Here is a 17,558-nt window from a genome sequence, read left to right on the forward strand (position 1 = left end):
AGAAGAATCACAGACACAAACAGGCTTTTGTCACATTGTCATTCCAAAAGTAAATTAAGTAAGTTAGGCCTATGAAATGTGAGATGACTGAACACATGATGTTGAAAGTTGAACTCACAGTGAATGTTGCTTCAGTGATGTACATTGTAAATTGACTTTTTAGTTCATTATTTTTAATACATTAAAATGTATTTATTCGGTGAATATAAGGAATTATTGCATAGATTTTCAAATTCGCGAGGGAACACTGAAGAAGCAAAGAAACTTCCCAATGAAAGAGTGTAACAGCGACCTCTTGTCGGTGCAAGTACATTATGAAGTAATGTTGTTCACTTGTTGATATTGTTTAAGAGGGCAAGTTCTTCCACTAGAGGGTGCGTTTTATCTCTAATGGCACATTGGCCTACAATAAATAACCTGAATATCTCACAAGAATGATTAAACTGACCTGCTATTTTCTGCATTAACCTCCCTCAAATTTCAACTCAGTTGCAATTATTACGCATTAAACTACTAGGAAAATAAAAATAAAAGTTCAAACTGTTGATGAGCTGCAGTGATCTGGCCTGTGTCATTTCCCAAGCTCATCTACAACCCTCTTTCTTTCAAAATTCAAAGGAAAAAAAAAAAAAACCTGAAAAATTATATGAATGTATTATTAAATCTATTTTGACTGTGATCACACCTTCAGAACCAAAAAGAAGGGACACATACATGTAACCTGTTTAAAAAGAGAAAAACTTTATTGGGTTATAATTTGGCAAGCTTTTTTTAAACATTATAAATAGGTCTTGGCAAAATATTCCAGTTCTATTCCTCCTAATGTTTCATGGATAAAATATCTGAATTGGCTGATTATATGTAAACTTAACTGAAGAATTAACTAACACATCTGATGCCTATTTTTCACTCGAGAATGAGATGCATAAAGGTTTTCAAAACTAACCCTAACAATGTACAAGTACAGAAAAATATACCACAGAGCTCTGACAAAATAGTTTTAATTCAAATCTGAAACTAATTTGCATTTATACGCTGAAAAGTACCTGTGTTCATCTAAAAAAAATGTATATGCAAATAGTTTATTCTAAATATAGGGTCATCTTTACTGCCTCCACCAGCATATTACAGTACTCAGAGAGATGCATATTAATGTCAACACAAAATCTAATAAAAAAGCTCTCAATACACTGCCAAAACATACAGCAAAGACATGTGTGTTACCCACTGAACACTCTTGAGTATAAAAGCAAGACAAGAGAAGGGATCAAATCTCTGATACACTGTTTTTTAACACATCTTGTGTTGTGTCTGTTAAACCTCAGCACGGTTGCATCTCTGGATTCCTTTTGGCCTTGCGGTGGTTCGCTGTCAAGATTAGCAGGTTGTCCAGGCGAATCATCTCCTTGCCCAACTCAGTGTACAGGCCGCTGCCGAACATTTGGTTACTGGTGTTTGGGACTCTGTCTGAGTATAAAGACCCAGAGCTGGGGAGAGAGGTTTCTGTACGCGGATGACCCTGTGAGGATGATACAACTAATTTAACAAAAACAACATTAAGGCCTAAAAATGCAGCTTTATGTATTACTCCATCATGAAACTGACCATGAAAATATTCACTGAAAAATTAAGATAAATGACAGCTTCAATAAAATCAAATAAAAATCATATATAAAATATGAAATGCTTTGTAAAGCAGGAAGTTTATCAGTAGTATAGTAACCATATATGAATTGCTTATGGCTAGTATGAACACAAAGTGTGACCAGCTTTATGTAGCCTAAAATAAAAGCTTTTTATATTTGTCATGATCCCAGCCTGTGTTCCCCTGGTCTTGTGTGGACTTTAATGTTATTTCTTGTTTGAATCGTTTATTTGTTAATAAAATATCTGCATTTGGATCCAGCTCTCCCTCGTTTTTTGAGTTCACCTATAATTACAGGAAATAAACAATCAAACATGAAAACCATGAACTAGGAACAGAATGAACGCACCAAACATACGGCCATAAATGACACGAAACACGGGTTTAAATACACAAGGGGTTACTGGCAAACAAGACACACCTGGGAACTAGCAAAGAACGAATCAAGAAAAACTACAAACATGGCACAGAACAAGAAATAACATAAAAGTCCACACAAGAAGGATCATGACAGACCTTCATCTCATTTCTCAAAAGTACAAAATAACACAAAATAACAATTTATTAGAAAGTGCCATAACTTTTTCAACCAAAAGATGCCAATCATTTTAACACTATTTCTTTATAAATGATACCAAAAGTTTGAAATCAGTAAGATTTTTATTGTTTTTGAAAGAAGTCTCAAATGCTCACCAAAGCTGCGTTTTTTTATTTAAAATACAGAAGAAAAAAAAACTGTTCTGTGGTGATTTGGAGCTCAAGAACAATTTCTTATTAATGTTGAAAACATGCTGCATAATATTTTAGTGGAAAAAGAAAAGTGAAATAATTAATAATTAATTGAAATAAAATTAAATCTTCTGTACCAAAAGTTTATACTGTCACTTCAGATCAATTTAATGCATCCTTACTGAATAAGAGTAGCCTTACTGACTTTTGGATACTATTACATTTTAACAATATTCTAAAAAAAAAAAAAAAAAAAAAAAAAAAAAAAGCAGCAACAGATCTGGGTTATTGCCAGAGAGCAAGGTTTCTTACCAGCTGGTCAAAGTTCATGAGGAAACTCCAGTTCTTCTCCCTGTCATAAAACAACCATGAAGACTTTACAACACGATATTATAATAGGCCCATCTCTCCAGACGATACGATGCAATTCATTATTTAGAAGCGAAATCTTCATCGTTTTATTAGCTTATATGATGGTGGTTGAGTGTACAGTAACCACGGCTGTATATTTAGTTGTCAAAGAGGATGAGTAACCGTAACGCACACCGTCCAGGGGGCACCTGGTCAAACCACAATCCATCCCGTATCAAATAACGGGTCAAACAATGGCACATTTAAGACGGGAGAGAAAAGATTAGTAACGTAACTCCAGGGAAAGTGAGTAACAAACATGCAACTCCACTGAAAGTGAATTCAATTATCTTTCTTACCATTCTTTCATACCGGTTCGCTCCGCGCGCACAAACTCTTTCCAAACCTGGTCTTGCTTTACCGGGTCTCGGGTATCATCGCCTTGCGCCGGTGTGTCACCGGTGTTTCGTGTCCTGTCCGTTGAATTCCTGAACACTGAGACCGAGGACTGAGAGGCGAGGGGACCGTTGGGTCGGTCAGGTAAACGGTACCCAGCCGAAGTGGCGCGCCGCGTGTTTCCTTTTCTGTCCATCACTCACAGTCACAGCCCTTGAGCTTGTCAACCAAACACAATTTTAAGCCACCGTAAAGTTCATTTAAGCTATTTAGCCACTTGACGTTTACAATGCTGACTCAATGTAAGAGACTTTCTTTTTGGGAAAAGGGCTCTGTCTTGCTCTGAGGTGGATGGACGTGTCGCGCGAGCTAGTTTCAGCAATCACAACACGAGCCGAGGGGCTGCTGCTGCTGCTGCTGTCGCCCGGTTGCGCGGAGATTCTCTCTTGTTTACCCGGGACGTTTCCCCTGGAGACAGCCGGGCGATGCTGGGATACCCTCTCAAAGCTTTTGTTAATTCACGAGGAGGCGAGACATCCGCTGCAGCAATGAGAGCAAATGAGCATTACAAAGCGAAAGACTGACAGGTTGGTGACATAACAGTGCATGTAGGCCTATATAAAAGAGCACTGCTCAATCATGAACATATAAGGGAAAAACACATTGACATAGGCTACTATTTATCCTTATAATGTTCTCAATTACGTGCGGCAGAGCCTAACCTGATGAAGTTTGTGGCAGTTAATTCATCCAAAGCTGCAGTTTTTGGACATGGTAACTGGCAATGAGAACAAACATGGCCTGCTCAATTGAAAAAGTATGACTTCAGAGAAGATTCCTTCACACTGAGGTTAGAGACCAGTGATTCTGCTACTGGGAAAATCTTTTCCCAAACAGAGATGAATTGTTCCATTGTGACATTTGACCTCTAATTGAGAGGTTACTAGATCACAGTCCTGCTCTGTTAACATAAAATATATCTCATAGGGCTTTTTATCTTTAACTTAAACCATAAATAAATTTAATTCATTGAAATAAAATAAACATTATGAAAATAAAATACAAAAAACAGCTAGTTGCCAAGGCAACATTTCTCATTGCCCTTTAGTTTAAGCAAAAGTACTGACATGACTAAAACTAAATAAATTAAAACTTAATAAAACTATAGATTATTTTATAATATATAATATTATTTTAAAACAAAAACTAATAAAAAAAAGACAAAAACAAAATATAAAAATAAAATCTAATTGAAAATGTTAAAACCCCTATAATAGTAAACCAAGGATACTAAAACAACACTGCCTTTAACAATTAGCCTACATAACTTTTCTCTTATATTTTATATAGTAGGCTAAAACATTTTATAATATTTATATCATAATGTTTGAAACGTGTTTTTTAACCCTTTAAAGGGCACAAACATAAAAAGAATCCAACAAAGACACAAATAATAACATTTTATAATTTTATAATCAATTTGACATGTTGTCCCAAGTAAATATCAACATTTATTTTGAGCTCAGTTGTTTTCTCACTGCATACTGTCATGTTACTTCTATATTAAGTTTACGAGTTTGTGCTATAGAGTCTCCTGACCTGAGCAGTTGACCAGATTCACGAGTTCACACGTACATGAAATCAGATGTAGTATTTTAAGCGTATTTGGCATGCTGTCCGGGGGAAGGCTCCGAGCTCGGAATTTGGCCCGAACCCAGACTACTCCCCCTTTTTACTGGGATAGAAACCAGCCGAGAGTGAGGTGATGGGGTGGTGGAGGGATGCTGGGAAACTTGTCATGAGACAGAGGTGAGGAAAGGCTTCATTTATACCGGCTTCCTCTTGTGCTGATTGGTTGATTACCTGAACGTGCTCCTCCCGAACTTTGTTACATAAAACTTCATTTATTGACCAGCCAAGGTCCAAAAATGGACCTACATAGTTCCTGAGATTCTTGTGTGAGTGTGTGGTGTTTAAATCTGGTGTCTGAAAAAAGTATTATTATACAATCAATTTCTTTATTTTTAAATGTGTTTTTTCTTCTTCCTGTAGCCCTGTAGGGGGCGGTATACTCCATAATATGCGTGCTAACTTATAAGAAGCAGCAGGTTAATCACAAAGGTGTAAATTAAAGAGAGGAAAGTAAAAAAGAACAATTTAAGCAACATTTTAATTTTCATAATTAAAGGCTGTGAGTTTAACAGTTTCTTCTGACATATTTTTAGAGAGCAGTTTCTGATTTTCTCGTTCTGGGCTGTGGGCTGAACTGAGTTCACATACCGTATCACGGCATTAAATAATTTAGCTGAGTCCAGTAAAGCCTGTGATTCACTGTGACAGTAGTTCTGACTTCAGCTTTAGGGGGTGCAGGTGATGTTGTACCTGCAGTGAGTCAGACAGGTCCGGTTCCGCACACCTAATAGAAGTGAGAGGACAAGAAATAACATTGGACTGGACTTGAATAACCTGGTTAAAACTAATAATACAGATCTTTACCATATATCTGGGATTTATCTAATTCAATAAAAGGAATGGCCAACTTTGTGCCATAGCAGTATAGCCAGCATGATCAGCCCATCTAAATCCATTTGAAGAGTGTTGTTTGCTCTGCTGTTTGACTCAATGGAATTGAATCCTAATATGACAGTGTTGTCATGTGCATTTATTAGCAAAAAAACAAACAAATACATGCAAACACAAACAGTTGATTTAGAAGAGATTAGCCACTGAATTCAGAAAGCATATTACACAATCACAAAACACCCGCCAAAAATAGTAACTTGATGATAATAGATAATATATGATGTAGTAGAAGATTAGAAATATTGCAAGTTAATATCTGAGACTGTCAGACAGATTAAGTTATTCATATGGAAAATTAGTTTTCATCTACATGTTTCAAATGTCTTGACCTTTTGCTTTGAAGTGTAATAATGATATTTTTCTGATATATTTCAGGACTAAGCATCTCCTAAGCATTACCGAAAATTGCATTGGAACCCCAGGCATGTCAGACGGTCACAACCACAGCAGGGGAGATGTCCGTAAGTTCCAGCTTTTAAACATCCTGCCAACCATATTGATTTGCAAGAGCCTTGTGGGTACTATCGTCTTCAAGCCCATTTTAAGCAAGGCTTACTCGTCACCCCCCAACCAATTACTGCCTTTCACCATGAACGCTTTTAATGATACGATTAGAGGCAATTTTTCCTATGGATAGATATCCGATCCCTGACGCACGACGCCCACACACACGTTCCCATCAGCCTCATTCAAGGTGACAAAATTGTTGGTAAAGGTGAAGAGAGAGTGAGGGAGATGAAATCCCTCCATGAATTGTACAATAAGATCAGAGAATGACTATTTCAGGATGCTTGTTTATTTTAAAGTCTTTTGATTCAGACTGGCAGATCCACAGTTCTATCAGGACTTCGCTTCTCTGATCTGGCCTTTCGAGACTGCTAATTAACTTAGAAAGAGTTTATCCCTATTTCCTCAAAGGACCTCCCACACACTGACAAAGTGACTTTATATCAGACCAAAGTATGCGAGAGAGGCAGCGAGACAAAAATCAGCATTTAAAAGGTAGACAAACAGGTATAAAAAGTATATATGTGTGTGCATGATCTATGAGTCAGTGTGTGAGTACAGACTTAAATATATGCCTGAGAAATGTTCACTGGCATGAGAAATTGCATGTGGGTGTTTAGAGGAAGATGTGGTTTCTTTGGTTTATCATTAATATCTCAGAAATTTTAATTAAACATTTCACTGTGTCCCAGGGCATCACCTGACATAAACAGTCCTACATGGTATGACCGTACAATACACCATATATACAGTATATGCATAAATAATCTTAAAGGTATAGAGGAGGATTTTCTTTTTCCGGGTGGATCATCAAGACTATTGGTCCTCCTAGTTGTCAATCATTCTGGTGATATGTTTACGTAAGGCCGTCGTACGTGCTCGTCCCTAGGTAGTTTTCGCTTTCTGCGCATGCGCACTTTCAGGTGTATATGTGTGGTGAGCTACGGTTTCAGCCATTCATTGAAGCTCGCCGTTCTCACCGGGTTTTTTTCAAAATGTCTGAGGGTCGCAAGAGAAAAAGTGTCTACGAATTGTATGACAAGAAGAGAAAGGCCTCTGAAGAAAGAAACAAGACCAGAGTGTTTTTGGGAGAATATTTCAGAACTAGGCTTGTGCACGCTCTCTCGTGCACACGTTTAATAGGCGTTCCCTCTCGGGAGCAGGTAGAGTGTTGCGCATGTGCATTTTTTCAAAAAGTGGAGAGGGCGGTTCTTTTCTAAAATTCGGGAAAATCCTCCACTATACCTTTAAAGGTGCATTGCGCAAGAGTCTGAGTTTTTGCAGAACTACGCCCCCTCTGGCGGCAAGCGAAACTGCAACCAGAGGTGTGCACGCTCACGGACCACACGCACACGCACGCTTGCACGAGCACGAGCTGGTCATAACCCAAGGAGCATCAGCCGCACAAATCTTTTGTTTACAATCATAATGTCTTCAGAGGTAATAAAGTTTTAAATCTGCAAGTAATTTAAAATATGTGAAAGGAAAGGCAATTGAGTAAATAACACTTGTGTGAGGGAAAAAATGGGGGTAGTAGAAAACTTCGTTTTTTATTCCCATCTATCTCCATGTTGAACTGTGTTATGTGTTTACTGTATCCACTTATGACTATTATTATGGAAACACGTTCATGAACAATATAAGTTATTACTTTGTAAAAGCTCAAAATAGTAATCATGATACCATACCATACACAGTCGGTCAACAAAGTACACCCAAATGTCTCAAGGTAATAAACAATCAAGTGGCACTATGACGTTACCATAAAAGCCAAACAGGCTAATCCGCCGAAGATTTGCGGGGGTTTAGCCTGTTTTATTGATCAGCTAAGTAAGTTAGCATATTCCAATAGCAATACATCGTAATTAAGCAGTAATTTGCTCAAAAGTATCTAACTTATATATCAGCATTTTATATCACAATCATTCTGAACCTGATCACTGACAATGGTAAGTTAGTAAAACCTATTCCGATTGTACATTTATCTAGCTTACGCTAAAGCATTACACATTTTATGGATCGTCATTTATTGTCATTATTGGCCGTATCAGACATTAGAGAATGGGATATATCTTACCTTTTTATCAAGAAAAAAGCCAACTGAGGATCCCGTTTGAGCCCTAGAGCAGACCGGAGATCTCTCCATTTGTTGAAAGCCTTCCCTATGTTTACTCTCGTCTTACCCCGACGCCTGTCTGACTCCAATTTGGACCTTTTGGTTGCACTAGACAAAAGTTCTCTTTTTTTTTTTATCTTACGTGGAGTTTGCGTTGGTGTTTGAAATGAACTACAAGCCGGTCTCTTAGAATCCATTTTCTACGGAGAATGGCGGCGTCGGCGCATACACAAACCTGCCAGACATATGAGCGTGCCGTGAACGCGCATGACGTCACGCCCAGTCTCAGATTCCGACCCGAATCCCTCTTATTTATTTTACTGTACAGGATTATAGACGCAATCGCAGTGATCAGAGAAGGGCTCATTCAGCCCATCAGGCAATTGTTTAAGCATGTATGGGTTAGAAAACGGGTATTTTTAACATGAAAAGTTGCGCAATGCACCTTTAAGAAAAACTGTGTTCATATTGAGTGTTTATTTCAATTAAATCATCTATTCTTGTACATCTAAAATGCACTTAAAAACACAAAATCGCGTGTGTGAGCGCATTTGATTGTGTGCTAATTTCCCCACATGTTCTTTTCCAGTCGTGTGTTCACATCTGACAGCAGTCAGTCATCATGTCGATTAAATAACATTACAGCTACAACGATCAGTAAATTATAGAGATCTAAAAATCAACAAAAAGGTGAAAAAACTAAAATAAAACAGAAAAGAAATTGGAAACTCTCTTGACTGAAAGGTTGCATGTACATATCCAGTTTAAGGGATTCATACATTCACATTACAATTCACAATGCCTAAAAATGTCCTGTCAGTTGCATGTGAAGCTATGTTGGTCTGATTAAAACTGTTTTCTATAAATCAAATGAGAAGCAATGAAAGTCACCAAAAGAATACACTAAAGAATACACTAACCATTACCATTAAATCATGTTTATGGTTCTTAGTTATGGAGTTGACACAGACGCACATGCACGCCATGTTTCTCCTAGTCACACAGGCTTAATATAGATTGAGCGATGGATAGAACACTCCCTCATCATTTCCACCTGATCACAGGTCAGGTCTGCCAGCTAAAAGAGTGTGCCGACAGGCCTATAATTTATTTAACCTTAAATAAATGATCTGGAACTTGTTCTAAAGGTACTGGGAGAAATTACTTCAACTGGAGCACAAAATGTCTGATGAAGAGCTAATTAGTCGAAACGGTGTGTTTTTTGTTTGTTTTCTTTGGTTATTACATTGCACCTGTACCCATATTGGGTGCATGTGCATGCTTTTTCTATACCGGAGCAAACACAACAACTACTTTAAATTTAAATAATTTAAATTGAATTAAAAAAGTTGACAGTCACCATGTAGTATAACATCAAAACGTTTACAAAAGCAATTTCATTGTGATTGTCATATTAAGTTTTATGTGATGATTTATCAATAACATAAAAATGGGTCCCAAATTGTGCATTGTAGGTCTATAATATACAGTGCTATGCATAAGTTTAGACACCCATGCTAAAGTTGACTAAAAAGAGGAATAAAAAATAATCTTTTGAAAATTTAACTTAATGCCTTAATTAAAAAAAAATAGGAAAAATCCAACCTTTAAGGACACCAATTTTCTTTGTGAATGAATAATGTATCGTAAATAAATAAATGTTCTTCCTTAAAATACAGGGTGCATAAGTCTGGACACCCCTATGTTAAATTCCCATAGAGGCAGGCAGATTTTTATTTTTAAAGGCCAGTTACTTCATGGATCCAGGATACTATGCATCCTGATAAAGTTCCCTTGGCCTTTGGAATTAAAATAGCCCCACATCATCACATAGCCTTTACCATACCTAGAGATTGGCATGGAGTACTTTCCATAAGATCATCTCTCAATGCAAATCAAACCAGCTATTAGGCTAACTGAAATAAAACCATGCCAATCTCTAGGTATGGTGAAGGCTATGTGATGATGTGGGGCTATTTTAATTCCAAAGGCCAAGGGAACTTTATCAGGATGCATAGTATCCTGGATCCATGAAGTAACTGGCCTTTAAAAATAAAAATCTGCCTGCCTCTATGGGAATTTAACATAGGGGTGTCCAGACTTATGCACCCTGTATTTTAAGGAAGAACATTTATTTATTTACGATACATTATTCATTCACAAAGAAAATTGGTGTCCTTAAAGGTTGGATTTTTCCTCATTTTTTTAATTAAGGCATTAAGTTCAATTTCCAAAAGATTATTTTTTTTCCTTTTTTTAGTCAACTTTAGCATGGGTGTCTAAACTTATGCATAGCACTGTATACCATGGTGGGTTGAACATTTGCCCCAAGATCAGGGTTAGTTGTTACACATTTACTCCTGTGAATGTTTCTTAAGGTGTATTGGTTTATTTTCTTTAAGGTCAGTTAAGTCACATACCTGAAATATGAAAAAGAAAGACCAGGAAAAGATACAGTTCAGCTAACAGATACAGTTCATTTAACATGAGATAATGGGGATGTTGTCGCAGTATATAAATAAATAAAATAAATGGCATCGAAACAGCCTATTATAGTTATAATTGAAAATTGAAAAAAAAGTTTAACGGTACCATAAAATATCAAACAACAGTTTTGGCAAACAAATATAGTAATGATTTTACTATTATGATAAGCAGTTTAGTTCTGAGAACACAGAATCTCAATCTCTTATAGTTGACCCTGCGGTCTGAAAGTATGCTACTGTGGTTTTATTGTGTTATTGGTTTTATTGTAGATCATTGAAAGCTAGAGAAAACACTTGACTTGTTGAATGATTCAAAACAGTTACTGAAATGGAGCCCTTCTGACACCTTCCTCATGTGACAACTAGCCCCAGTCTTCCCAAATATAATATGGAAAAAAAATAATGACGATGGCATGTTTTCTTTAGATATTCTCTTCAAAGATGCACAAAGAGCACAAATTCTACCAAGCGATTCAGTTGCAGATACAGCTAAAATGCTCACTGATTTCTTTATACCCTTCAAGAAGTCTAGAGGAAAGTGCAAAAGACTGACACAAATCGTCTCACAATCAAGAGCTCACTTGACTGGAAATCACTTGGCTTTTTTTTAGCAGCACGAGCGCTTTTCCATTTGTGATCTCTGATGAAGCCCAGGCGCACCCAAGGCTTTCAAGCGAGGAAAACAAGAGAAAAGATTCAGGCAAGGTACATTAGACAAAAAAACTAAATATATTTGTAATGGTCTGCGCTCTACAATCACACATATACAGAAGAAATAATTTAGAAATAATCCCGGAAATGTCCAAACGCAGATAAAGGGGTCAAATAAGGAATCAAAAGACCCCGCTGTGTCATACTTCATTTGATTTTCCTTAATTTTTCCTCCCACACACAAAATCCAGCCCACAACATGCTGACCCCTGACTGATAATGATCCAGGGATGACTTCCGCCGTTACTTTTTACAGCAGAATCGTCTCTCGGGGTTGCAGTCCAATGGCCCTTACTAAAGCTGTTATATAATTGCTATTTTTCCCTGCATCCTTTCCACAGAGAGATGGCATGATGACTGTAATTATCCTGCCGCAAAGCAGACAAAACGGGCAAACGGCTGCTGCCCGCCTGGCAGAGCAAATGGTAAAACCTTGTGTTCTTTATTCCCTTTCACTTTCTTTGCGCATACATTTCACCAATTACTTTTGCAAAGCCACTGAATATGAAATATATTTGAGTGTATGTGAAAGATGGAAGTGTGTGTGTATTAATCAATATTAATGTAAGTATTAGTGTGGGTGTGCTTGTAAGTGCATGCGAGTTCGGTTTGATAACTTGTGGCAGTTGAATTGAGCCCTGCCTCACAGTTTCCCTTAGATACAACTAATCAGCCGTTTAATTACACGGGCCCCTGTTTGTATTCAGCCTTTATGGGCTTTTACATGGTTGAAGACAGTAATTAAAAAACAGTTTCCGAGAGGGAGAGATGACAGTGACAGAGACAGGGGGGCAGCCCAATGATTTCAATAAGAATGGCAGTATAACGCTTTAAAAGCACAAGTCTGTCTTTTGTTTAAAGAGATTGTCATACGTTAAGTGCTTTCTTTTTCTATACCTTTGTGCCTCTGTGTGTCTCTGTATTGTGTTTTGCCTCCTTATTTTTCTCCCAACGCCTCAAGTTTCTTCAGGCGACAGGAAGCTTGAGCATAGGACTTGGTAACCAAGCAACAACATACCAACCACACTCTAAAATTAGGGAATTGATGACGTCAAGGCAACCAAAACAAAATCATAAGAACATTAAAATGCACATGTAACAGCAAGGAACACTCACGCTGACCATTCAGTTTCTATACTTCAATCAACATTACATAACCATTATTTCCCCATAATAGAGCAAAAATATACCTTCCATAAAGCTGTATCACAAAGGTAATACACCGCCAGTCATTCACGCTACTGAATTAAGTCACGCATCAAAGAAAGCCGTGCTCTTATTTTAGGAAATTGGCATATGGCACCTCAGACTGAACAAGCAAAGCTTAATTTTCTGTTCCAAATCGCTTTAATTACAGTGCTAATCTGTCCAAATGAGAAGCATCCAGGGTATTTATTTAGTTAATTAGTAGGCAGAACTAAAAGGGCTCCAGTCTGTTGGAAAAAGGACCTGAGGTCAGAGCTGGGATTATTTGTTTGTACTGTATTTTTCTTGTACTTGTACATCCTGTACAGCAAACCCGACTCTCAAGAAACAGAAATAATGGAACAGGTCATCAGATCTATACAGGGCCTAAACTAACTTTTTTTGCCACACCTGGCCGGTGACTTAAGAAAATGTACCGGTCATGAAATAATTACCTGGCAGTAATAACACCAAAACTTTTAGATACCGGTAAAAAAAATAAAAAAATATATTCCAATTTCGATACCACAGCGAAACCTACTAGCCAAACTACATCGTAAAACATTTTATGATTATGCAATTTTCAACTTTTTTTTTGAAAGTTATGATTAAGCATTTTATACTTTTATATATTATAGCATCTAGTTATACAAGATTCAACAATTTTTCAGTTAAAGTCAATTAATGTAATTTAAGTGGAAATTACTTAAAAATCCAAGTCGATTGTACTTAAAAATGTCATTACAATTACAATTTACAATTAAATAAAAAACATACATTATTAAAGACAAGTAACAGTTTTCAGGTAGAGACATTGAATAAAGTAATCAAATGTAAAATGACTCTGGATAGTCTTCACTGTATAAACATTGTTTAATCCTTATTGAAGTTACAAAAGTTATTCAAGAGCAGTGAGTGATTTCTTTTTTTGTCTTTTGTTGTTTGATTAACATTAAAAACACAGGATTATTAGGATGCTGTCATTTTAAGACTAATGCGCTGATCCAATACACTGATACTGTTACACATGTTGTCTTTCTATACTGTTTTACGTTTACAAGCCATAACCGACTATGTTTACTTACTGAGACAGGCATTTTTGACAATTTTATATGGATTTGTCTATGCAAGCGCATGAAGACGTGAAAGGCTTTCTGGGTGCACGCTTCGGATGTGTCCGCACACAAAACTTTCCACACAGGGCGTGAGTAACAAATTGAGTTCCCTTTCGCATCTTCTTGTGCTTGAATATTTAAATTGGTAAGGCTTAAACTTACGTGACGATGCAGCGCTGGCCCGTCAACTGTCCCGTGCATCATTTACATTCATGTCCTCACAACATTGCATTAGAATTCATAAAAATTTTAGCGGCCCACTGGCGATTGACACCATTTCATTTACTTTTTACTCGCATTTGGCCCTTTTTAGGCCCTGGATGGCTTAATCTATACACTCAATGAATCACCTTTCAAAGAAGCACTGTTCATGGCACTTTCAACCATCCAGTCTGAGAGAGGTTGACCTTCATCTCACGCAGCCAGACTTTTGATGTGCAGCTTGAGGTCTAGTCGTCATTGCGGCTTATTCTGGCCAAGAACCTCCCACTAAGAAAGAGACTGTCTGACTGGCATCTTAAGTGGCCACCAACCATGAGCAGTTGTACAGAAAACACTGAAAAAATGTATTCAAAGATTAAAAAACATCAAAGGCCTGCAGTCAATGATTATCCAAATAATAATAATAATAATAAAAAAACTGTAAAAAAAAAAAAGCCTGAAAATGTAAAAACACAAAAAAGATGGTCACATTAATCAAACAAGGAATCTCAAGATCCCACCACATCATTCTTCCTTTTTATTATTAAAGCAGAACTCGGCAACTCTAGCGAACTCTAGTCACTTCTTCGCTGATTTTCCCTTTTGTTGTCGCATGTTTTCCCCACGAGCTCCCCCTACAGCTGTGGGGCGTATATTTCACAATACTGTCGTAAAAAACTCACTTGCGGCGGCCTCCTCCCCCTCTCTACTGCTGCCTACTAAGCCAACTGTATCGTGTGGAGCTATGTCTACCGAGGTGGATGTAATACATCATACATGCGTGTGTGTTTATGTCGAATTGCCGTAAAGCAATTTGTGTTTCGCGTTCGTTCTCGCTTCTCGCTTCTCGCTTCTCGCGTGACTTCCAATTTTTATCTTGCCGGGACGCGATATTTTTTTCCCCAGGATTGTAGGGGAAGACTCATGAATATTCATTAGGGAAGTCATCCCTGATTGGTCTTAACCCCAGTGACGGGTAGGTTTAGGGGCGGGGTTAAGGGTAGGTCATCAGACCCCCAGTGGCGGTTAGGTTTAGGGGTGGGGTTAGGGGTAGGTCATCAGACCAATCAGGGATGACTTCCCTAATGATTATTCATGAGTCTTCCCCTACCATCCTGGGAAAAAAAATATCGCTGCCGGGACGCGGTCTTTTTTTTCCCAGGATGGTAGGGGAAGACTCATGAATATTCATTAGGGAAGTCATCCCTGATTGGTCTTAACCAGTGACGGGTAGGTTTAGGGCGGGGTTAGGAGTAGGTCATCAGACCCCCAGTGGCGGGTAGGTTTAGGGGTGGGGTTAGGGGTAGGTCATCAGACCAATCAGGGATGACTTCCCTAATGAATATTCATGAGTCTTCCCCTACCATCCTGGGAAAAAAAAAAAGATCGCTGCCGGGACGGTAGTCCCCAAGTTGCAAGGTTGGTTTTCCGCCTGGGAACGCTGGGGGGAACGGGGAAAGTCACCAATATCACCAGAACAGGTTGTTTAACCATCCAAATGATTTCTAGACAGTTTTATTCAGTTAAAAAAGTGACCAAGTTCTGCTTTAAATAGAAAAAAAGAGGACCAAGAGTAATAAGTATACATAACTCAGAACTAGTTAACATGCTACTTAGTGCCTCAAACAAGCCATAGCTGTGCCATTGTTGTTATGGATGCTTGATTGTGTGCAAAAAAGTAATAGCAGTCAGAAAAATATCAGACATTAGATGCTAACGTCTTCACTATTGTATACGCCAATGAAAAGAAGCTCTACACAAACCAGACTGGTTTAAATGGGGTTTTTCCATGTTAAAGACAGGGAACATGAGCTCTGGCACAAAGAAAGATGTAATTAACTCTGATAATATGGTGTTTGTGTAAATTTGAGCAGCCCAGTAACTAGCCAGACTGTCCTTGACTTACTCCAACACTGCCAGTTTTATTCTCTCAGGCCAGTTCTCACAACTCTCTTCTGACTCTCCCACTCTCTTGTTGTTTCTCTTTATTCTCTCTCTCTCTCTCTCTCTCTCTCTCTCTCTGTGAATTTAATCCTTTTAGAGTTATCACCTCCACACCAGACCCTGCTCGGCTCCCAGCTCTCCAAGACACAGAGAATATTTCCCAAGACACAGAGCAAACAGATTAACCCACAAGAGAGAGAGCAAGCGATGCTCCGAGAGTGGATGGACGGATGACGGAACAGTGATCCTACAAAGAAAAGTGTTACTCTGAGGAGCGAGGGAACGGTTTGGAGAACTCGTAGAGCATAGAATATGCTTGAAGGACATTTTGAGGGCTTGTTTATGTGGGTCAGGACAACATGAAAAATTATGTAATTCTGACTGTGGAGTTTCTCCCTGAAGTAAGAAGCAAAGCAGGTGTTTAAGGAATATAAGAGGATGCACAATCTTTAAAAGATGTGATTCCTGAGGGAGGCAACATGGCAACTATGCAAACCCCCCCCCTAAAATATAGTTTTCCAAATACCTGCAGTACTGCAACTCTCTGCCACATGGAGAAATCTGACGTGCAGGCACTAAGGACTTTTCCACGTCAAAGATCAAATCTGTGTGTACGCATGTTGTATAAATGGACTTTTATAGAAGGTCTGCTTGAATGAGTGTCACTCAGAAAGTTCCCTCTTCTTTCCCGCTGCCGATTGTTTCGTGTGCAAATGTTCCAAGAGAGTCTGGCAGAGCACTCTCAGCGCAGCCTGAGGAACAGGGCCTGTGGGAGTATCAGCACTGCCAGATGCCTTTCAGTCTCACAACAAACCTCTTTCTGTCAGAATGTTTGATAAATTGATCTCATGCATCAGATATTCTTTTCAGGTGCCACATACATTGATTATGGGACACTGTTAAAATATAAATGTGGACATACTGATGACAGACAAACTGCAGGATGTGAACCAGAACTCTTGACAGGACTGAGATTCATTATGCATTAAGTTTTGCACACTGCCCTGGAACAAAAAAAATTGTTACTCTACAGTCAAAGTTTGTTCCTAAATTCCTAAGGCCTTTAGTCTCTCACTATTTCAAAAGATCACTGAAAGAATGTCTTTGAAACAATTTTCAAGCCGTTTACACGACAGAAAACTTTTTATGCGTTTTGGCTGTTCATTTACACGACAACAGCGTTTTGGGGGTCTGAAAATACAAACTTTTGAAAACAGGTTTCAAAGTTCAAGTTTTTTTAAAATAATACCGTTATTTTCTCCGTCGAAGTAAATACAAAAATGCAAATTTGTGAAAATGGTGACATCATGCTAATCACTGCTAATGTGTGCACTAACTTGGATGGGCTAAATTAACCATACTTGGCCTTCACTTCATTTCACTTCACTATTACATTTGTCAATAGGCACGTAGTGTTTCTTTACAAAGTAACATCGCCAACTACTGGCCTGGCAGCATAATACAGCGGTTTTTGTTGTTTTCGCGAATCAACGTTTTAATATTTTATAAATAAAATTTTTATAAAATTTTATTTTTAATACAATTTAATACAATTATGAAGTAGAAATACTTTAGTATTTTATTGTAAA

At 37.9% G+C, this 17,558-nt stretch overlaps 1 protein-coding gene across 1 annotated transcript; it reads right to left on the bottom strand.

Annotated features, from left to right (window-relative positions):
• Positions 1–443: 443 nt before the first annotated feature.
• cimip5 (ciliary microtubule inner protein 5) lies at positions 444–3,550 on the bottom strand. Its single transcript, XM_084392039.1, has 3 exons — positions 3,085–3,550; positions 2,687–2,726; positions 444–1,519 (listed from the first exon to the last, which is right to left on the bottom strand). Exons 1-3 carry the CDS (start codon positions 3,315–3,317, stop codon positions 1,322–1,324), a joined length of 471 nt encoding a protein of 156 aa, XP_084248165.1. The 5' UTR covers positions 3,318–3,550; the 3' UTR covers positions 444–1,321.
• Between the last annotated feature and the right edge of the window lie 14,008 nt (positions 3,551–17,558).

This window comes from Rutilus rutilus (genome assembly GCF_951802725.1).
Source record: "Rutilus rutilus genome assembly, chromosome: 20".
Lineage (NCBI taxonomy): Eukaryota > Metazoa > Chordata > Actinopteri > Cypriniformes > Leuciscidae > Rutilus > Rutilus rutilus.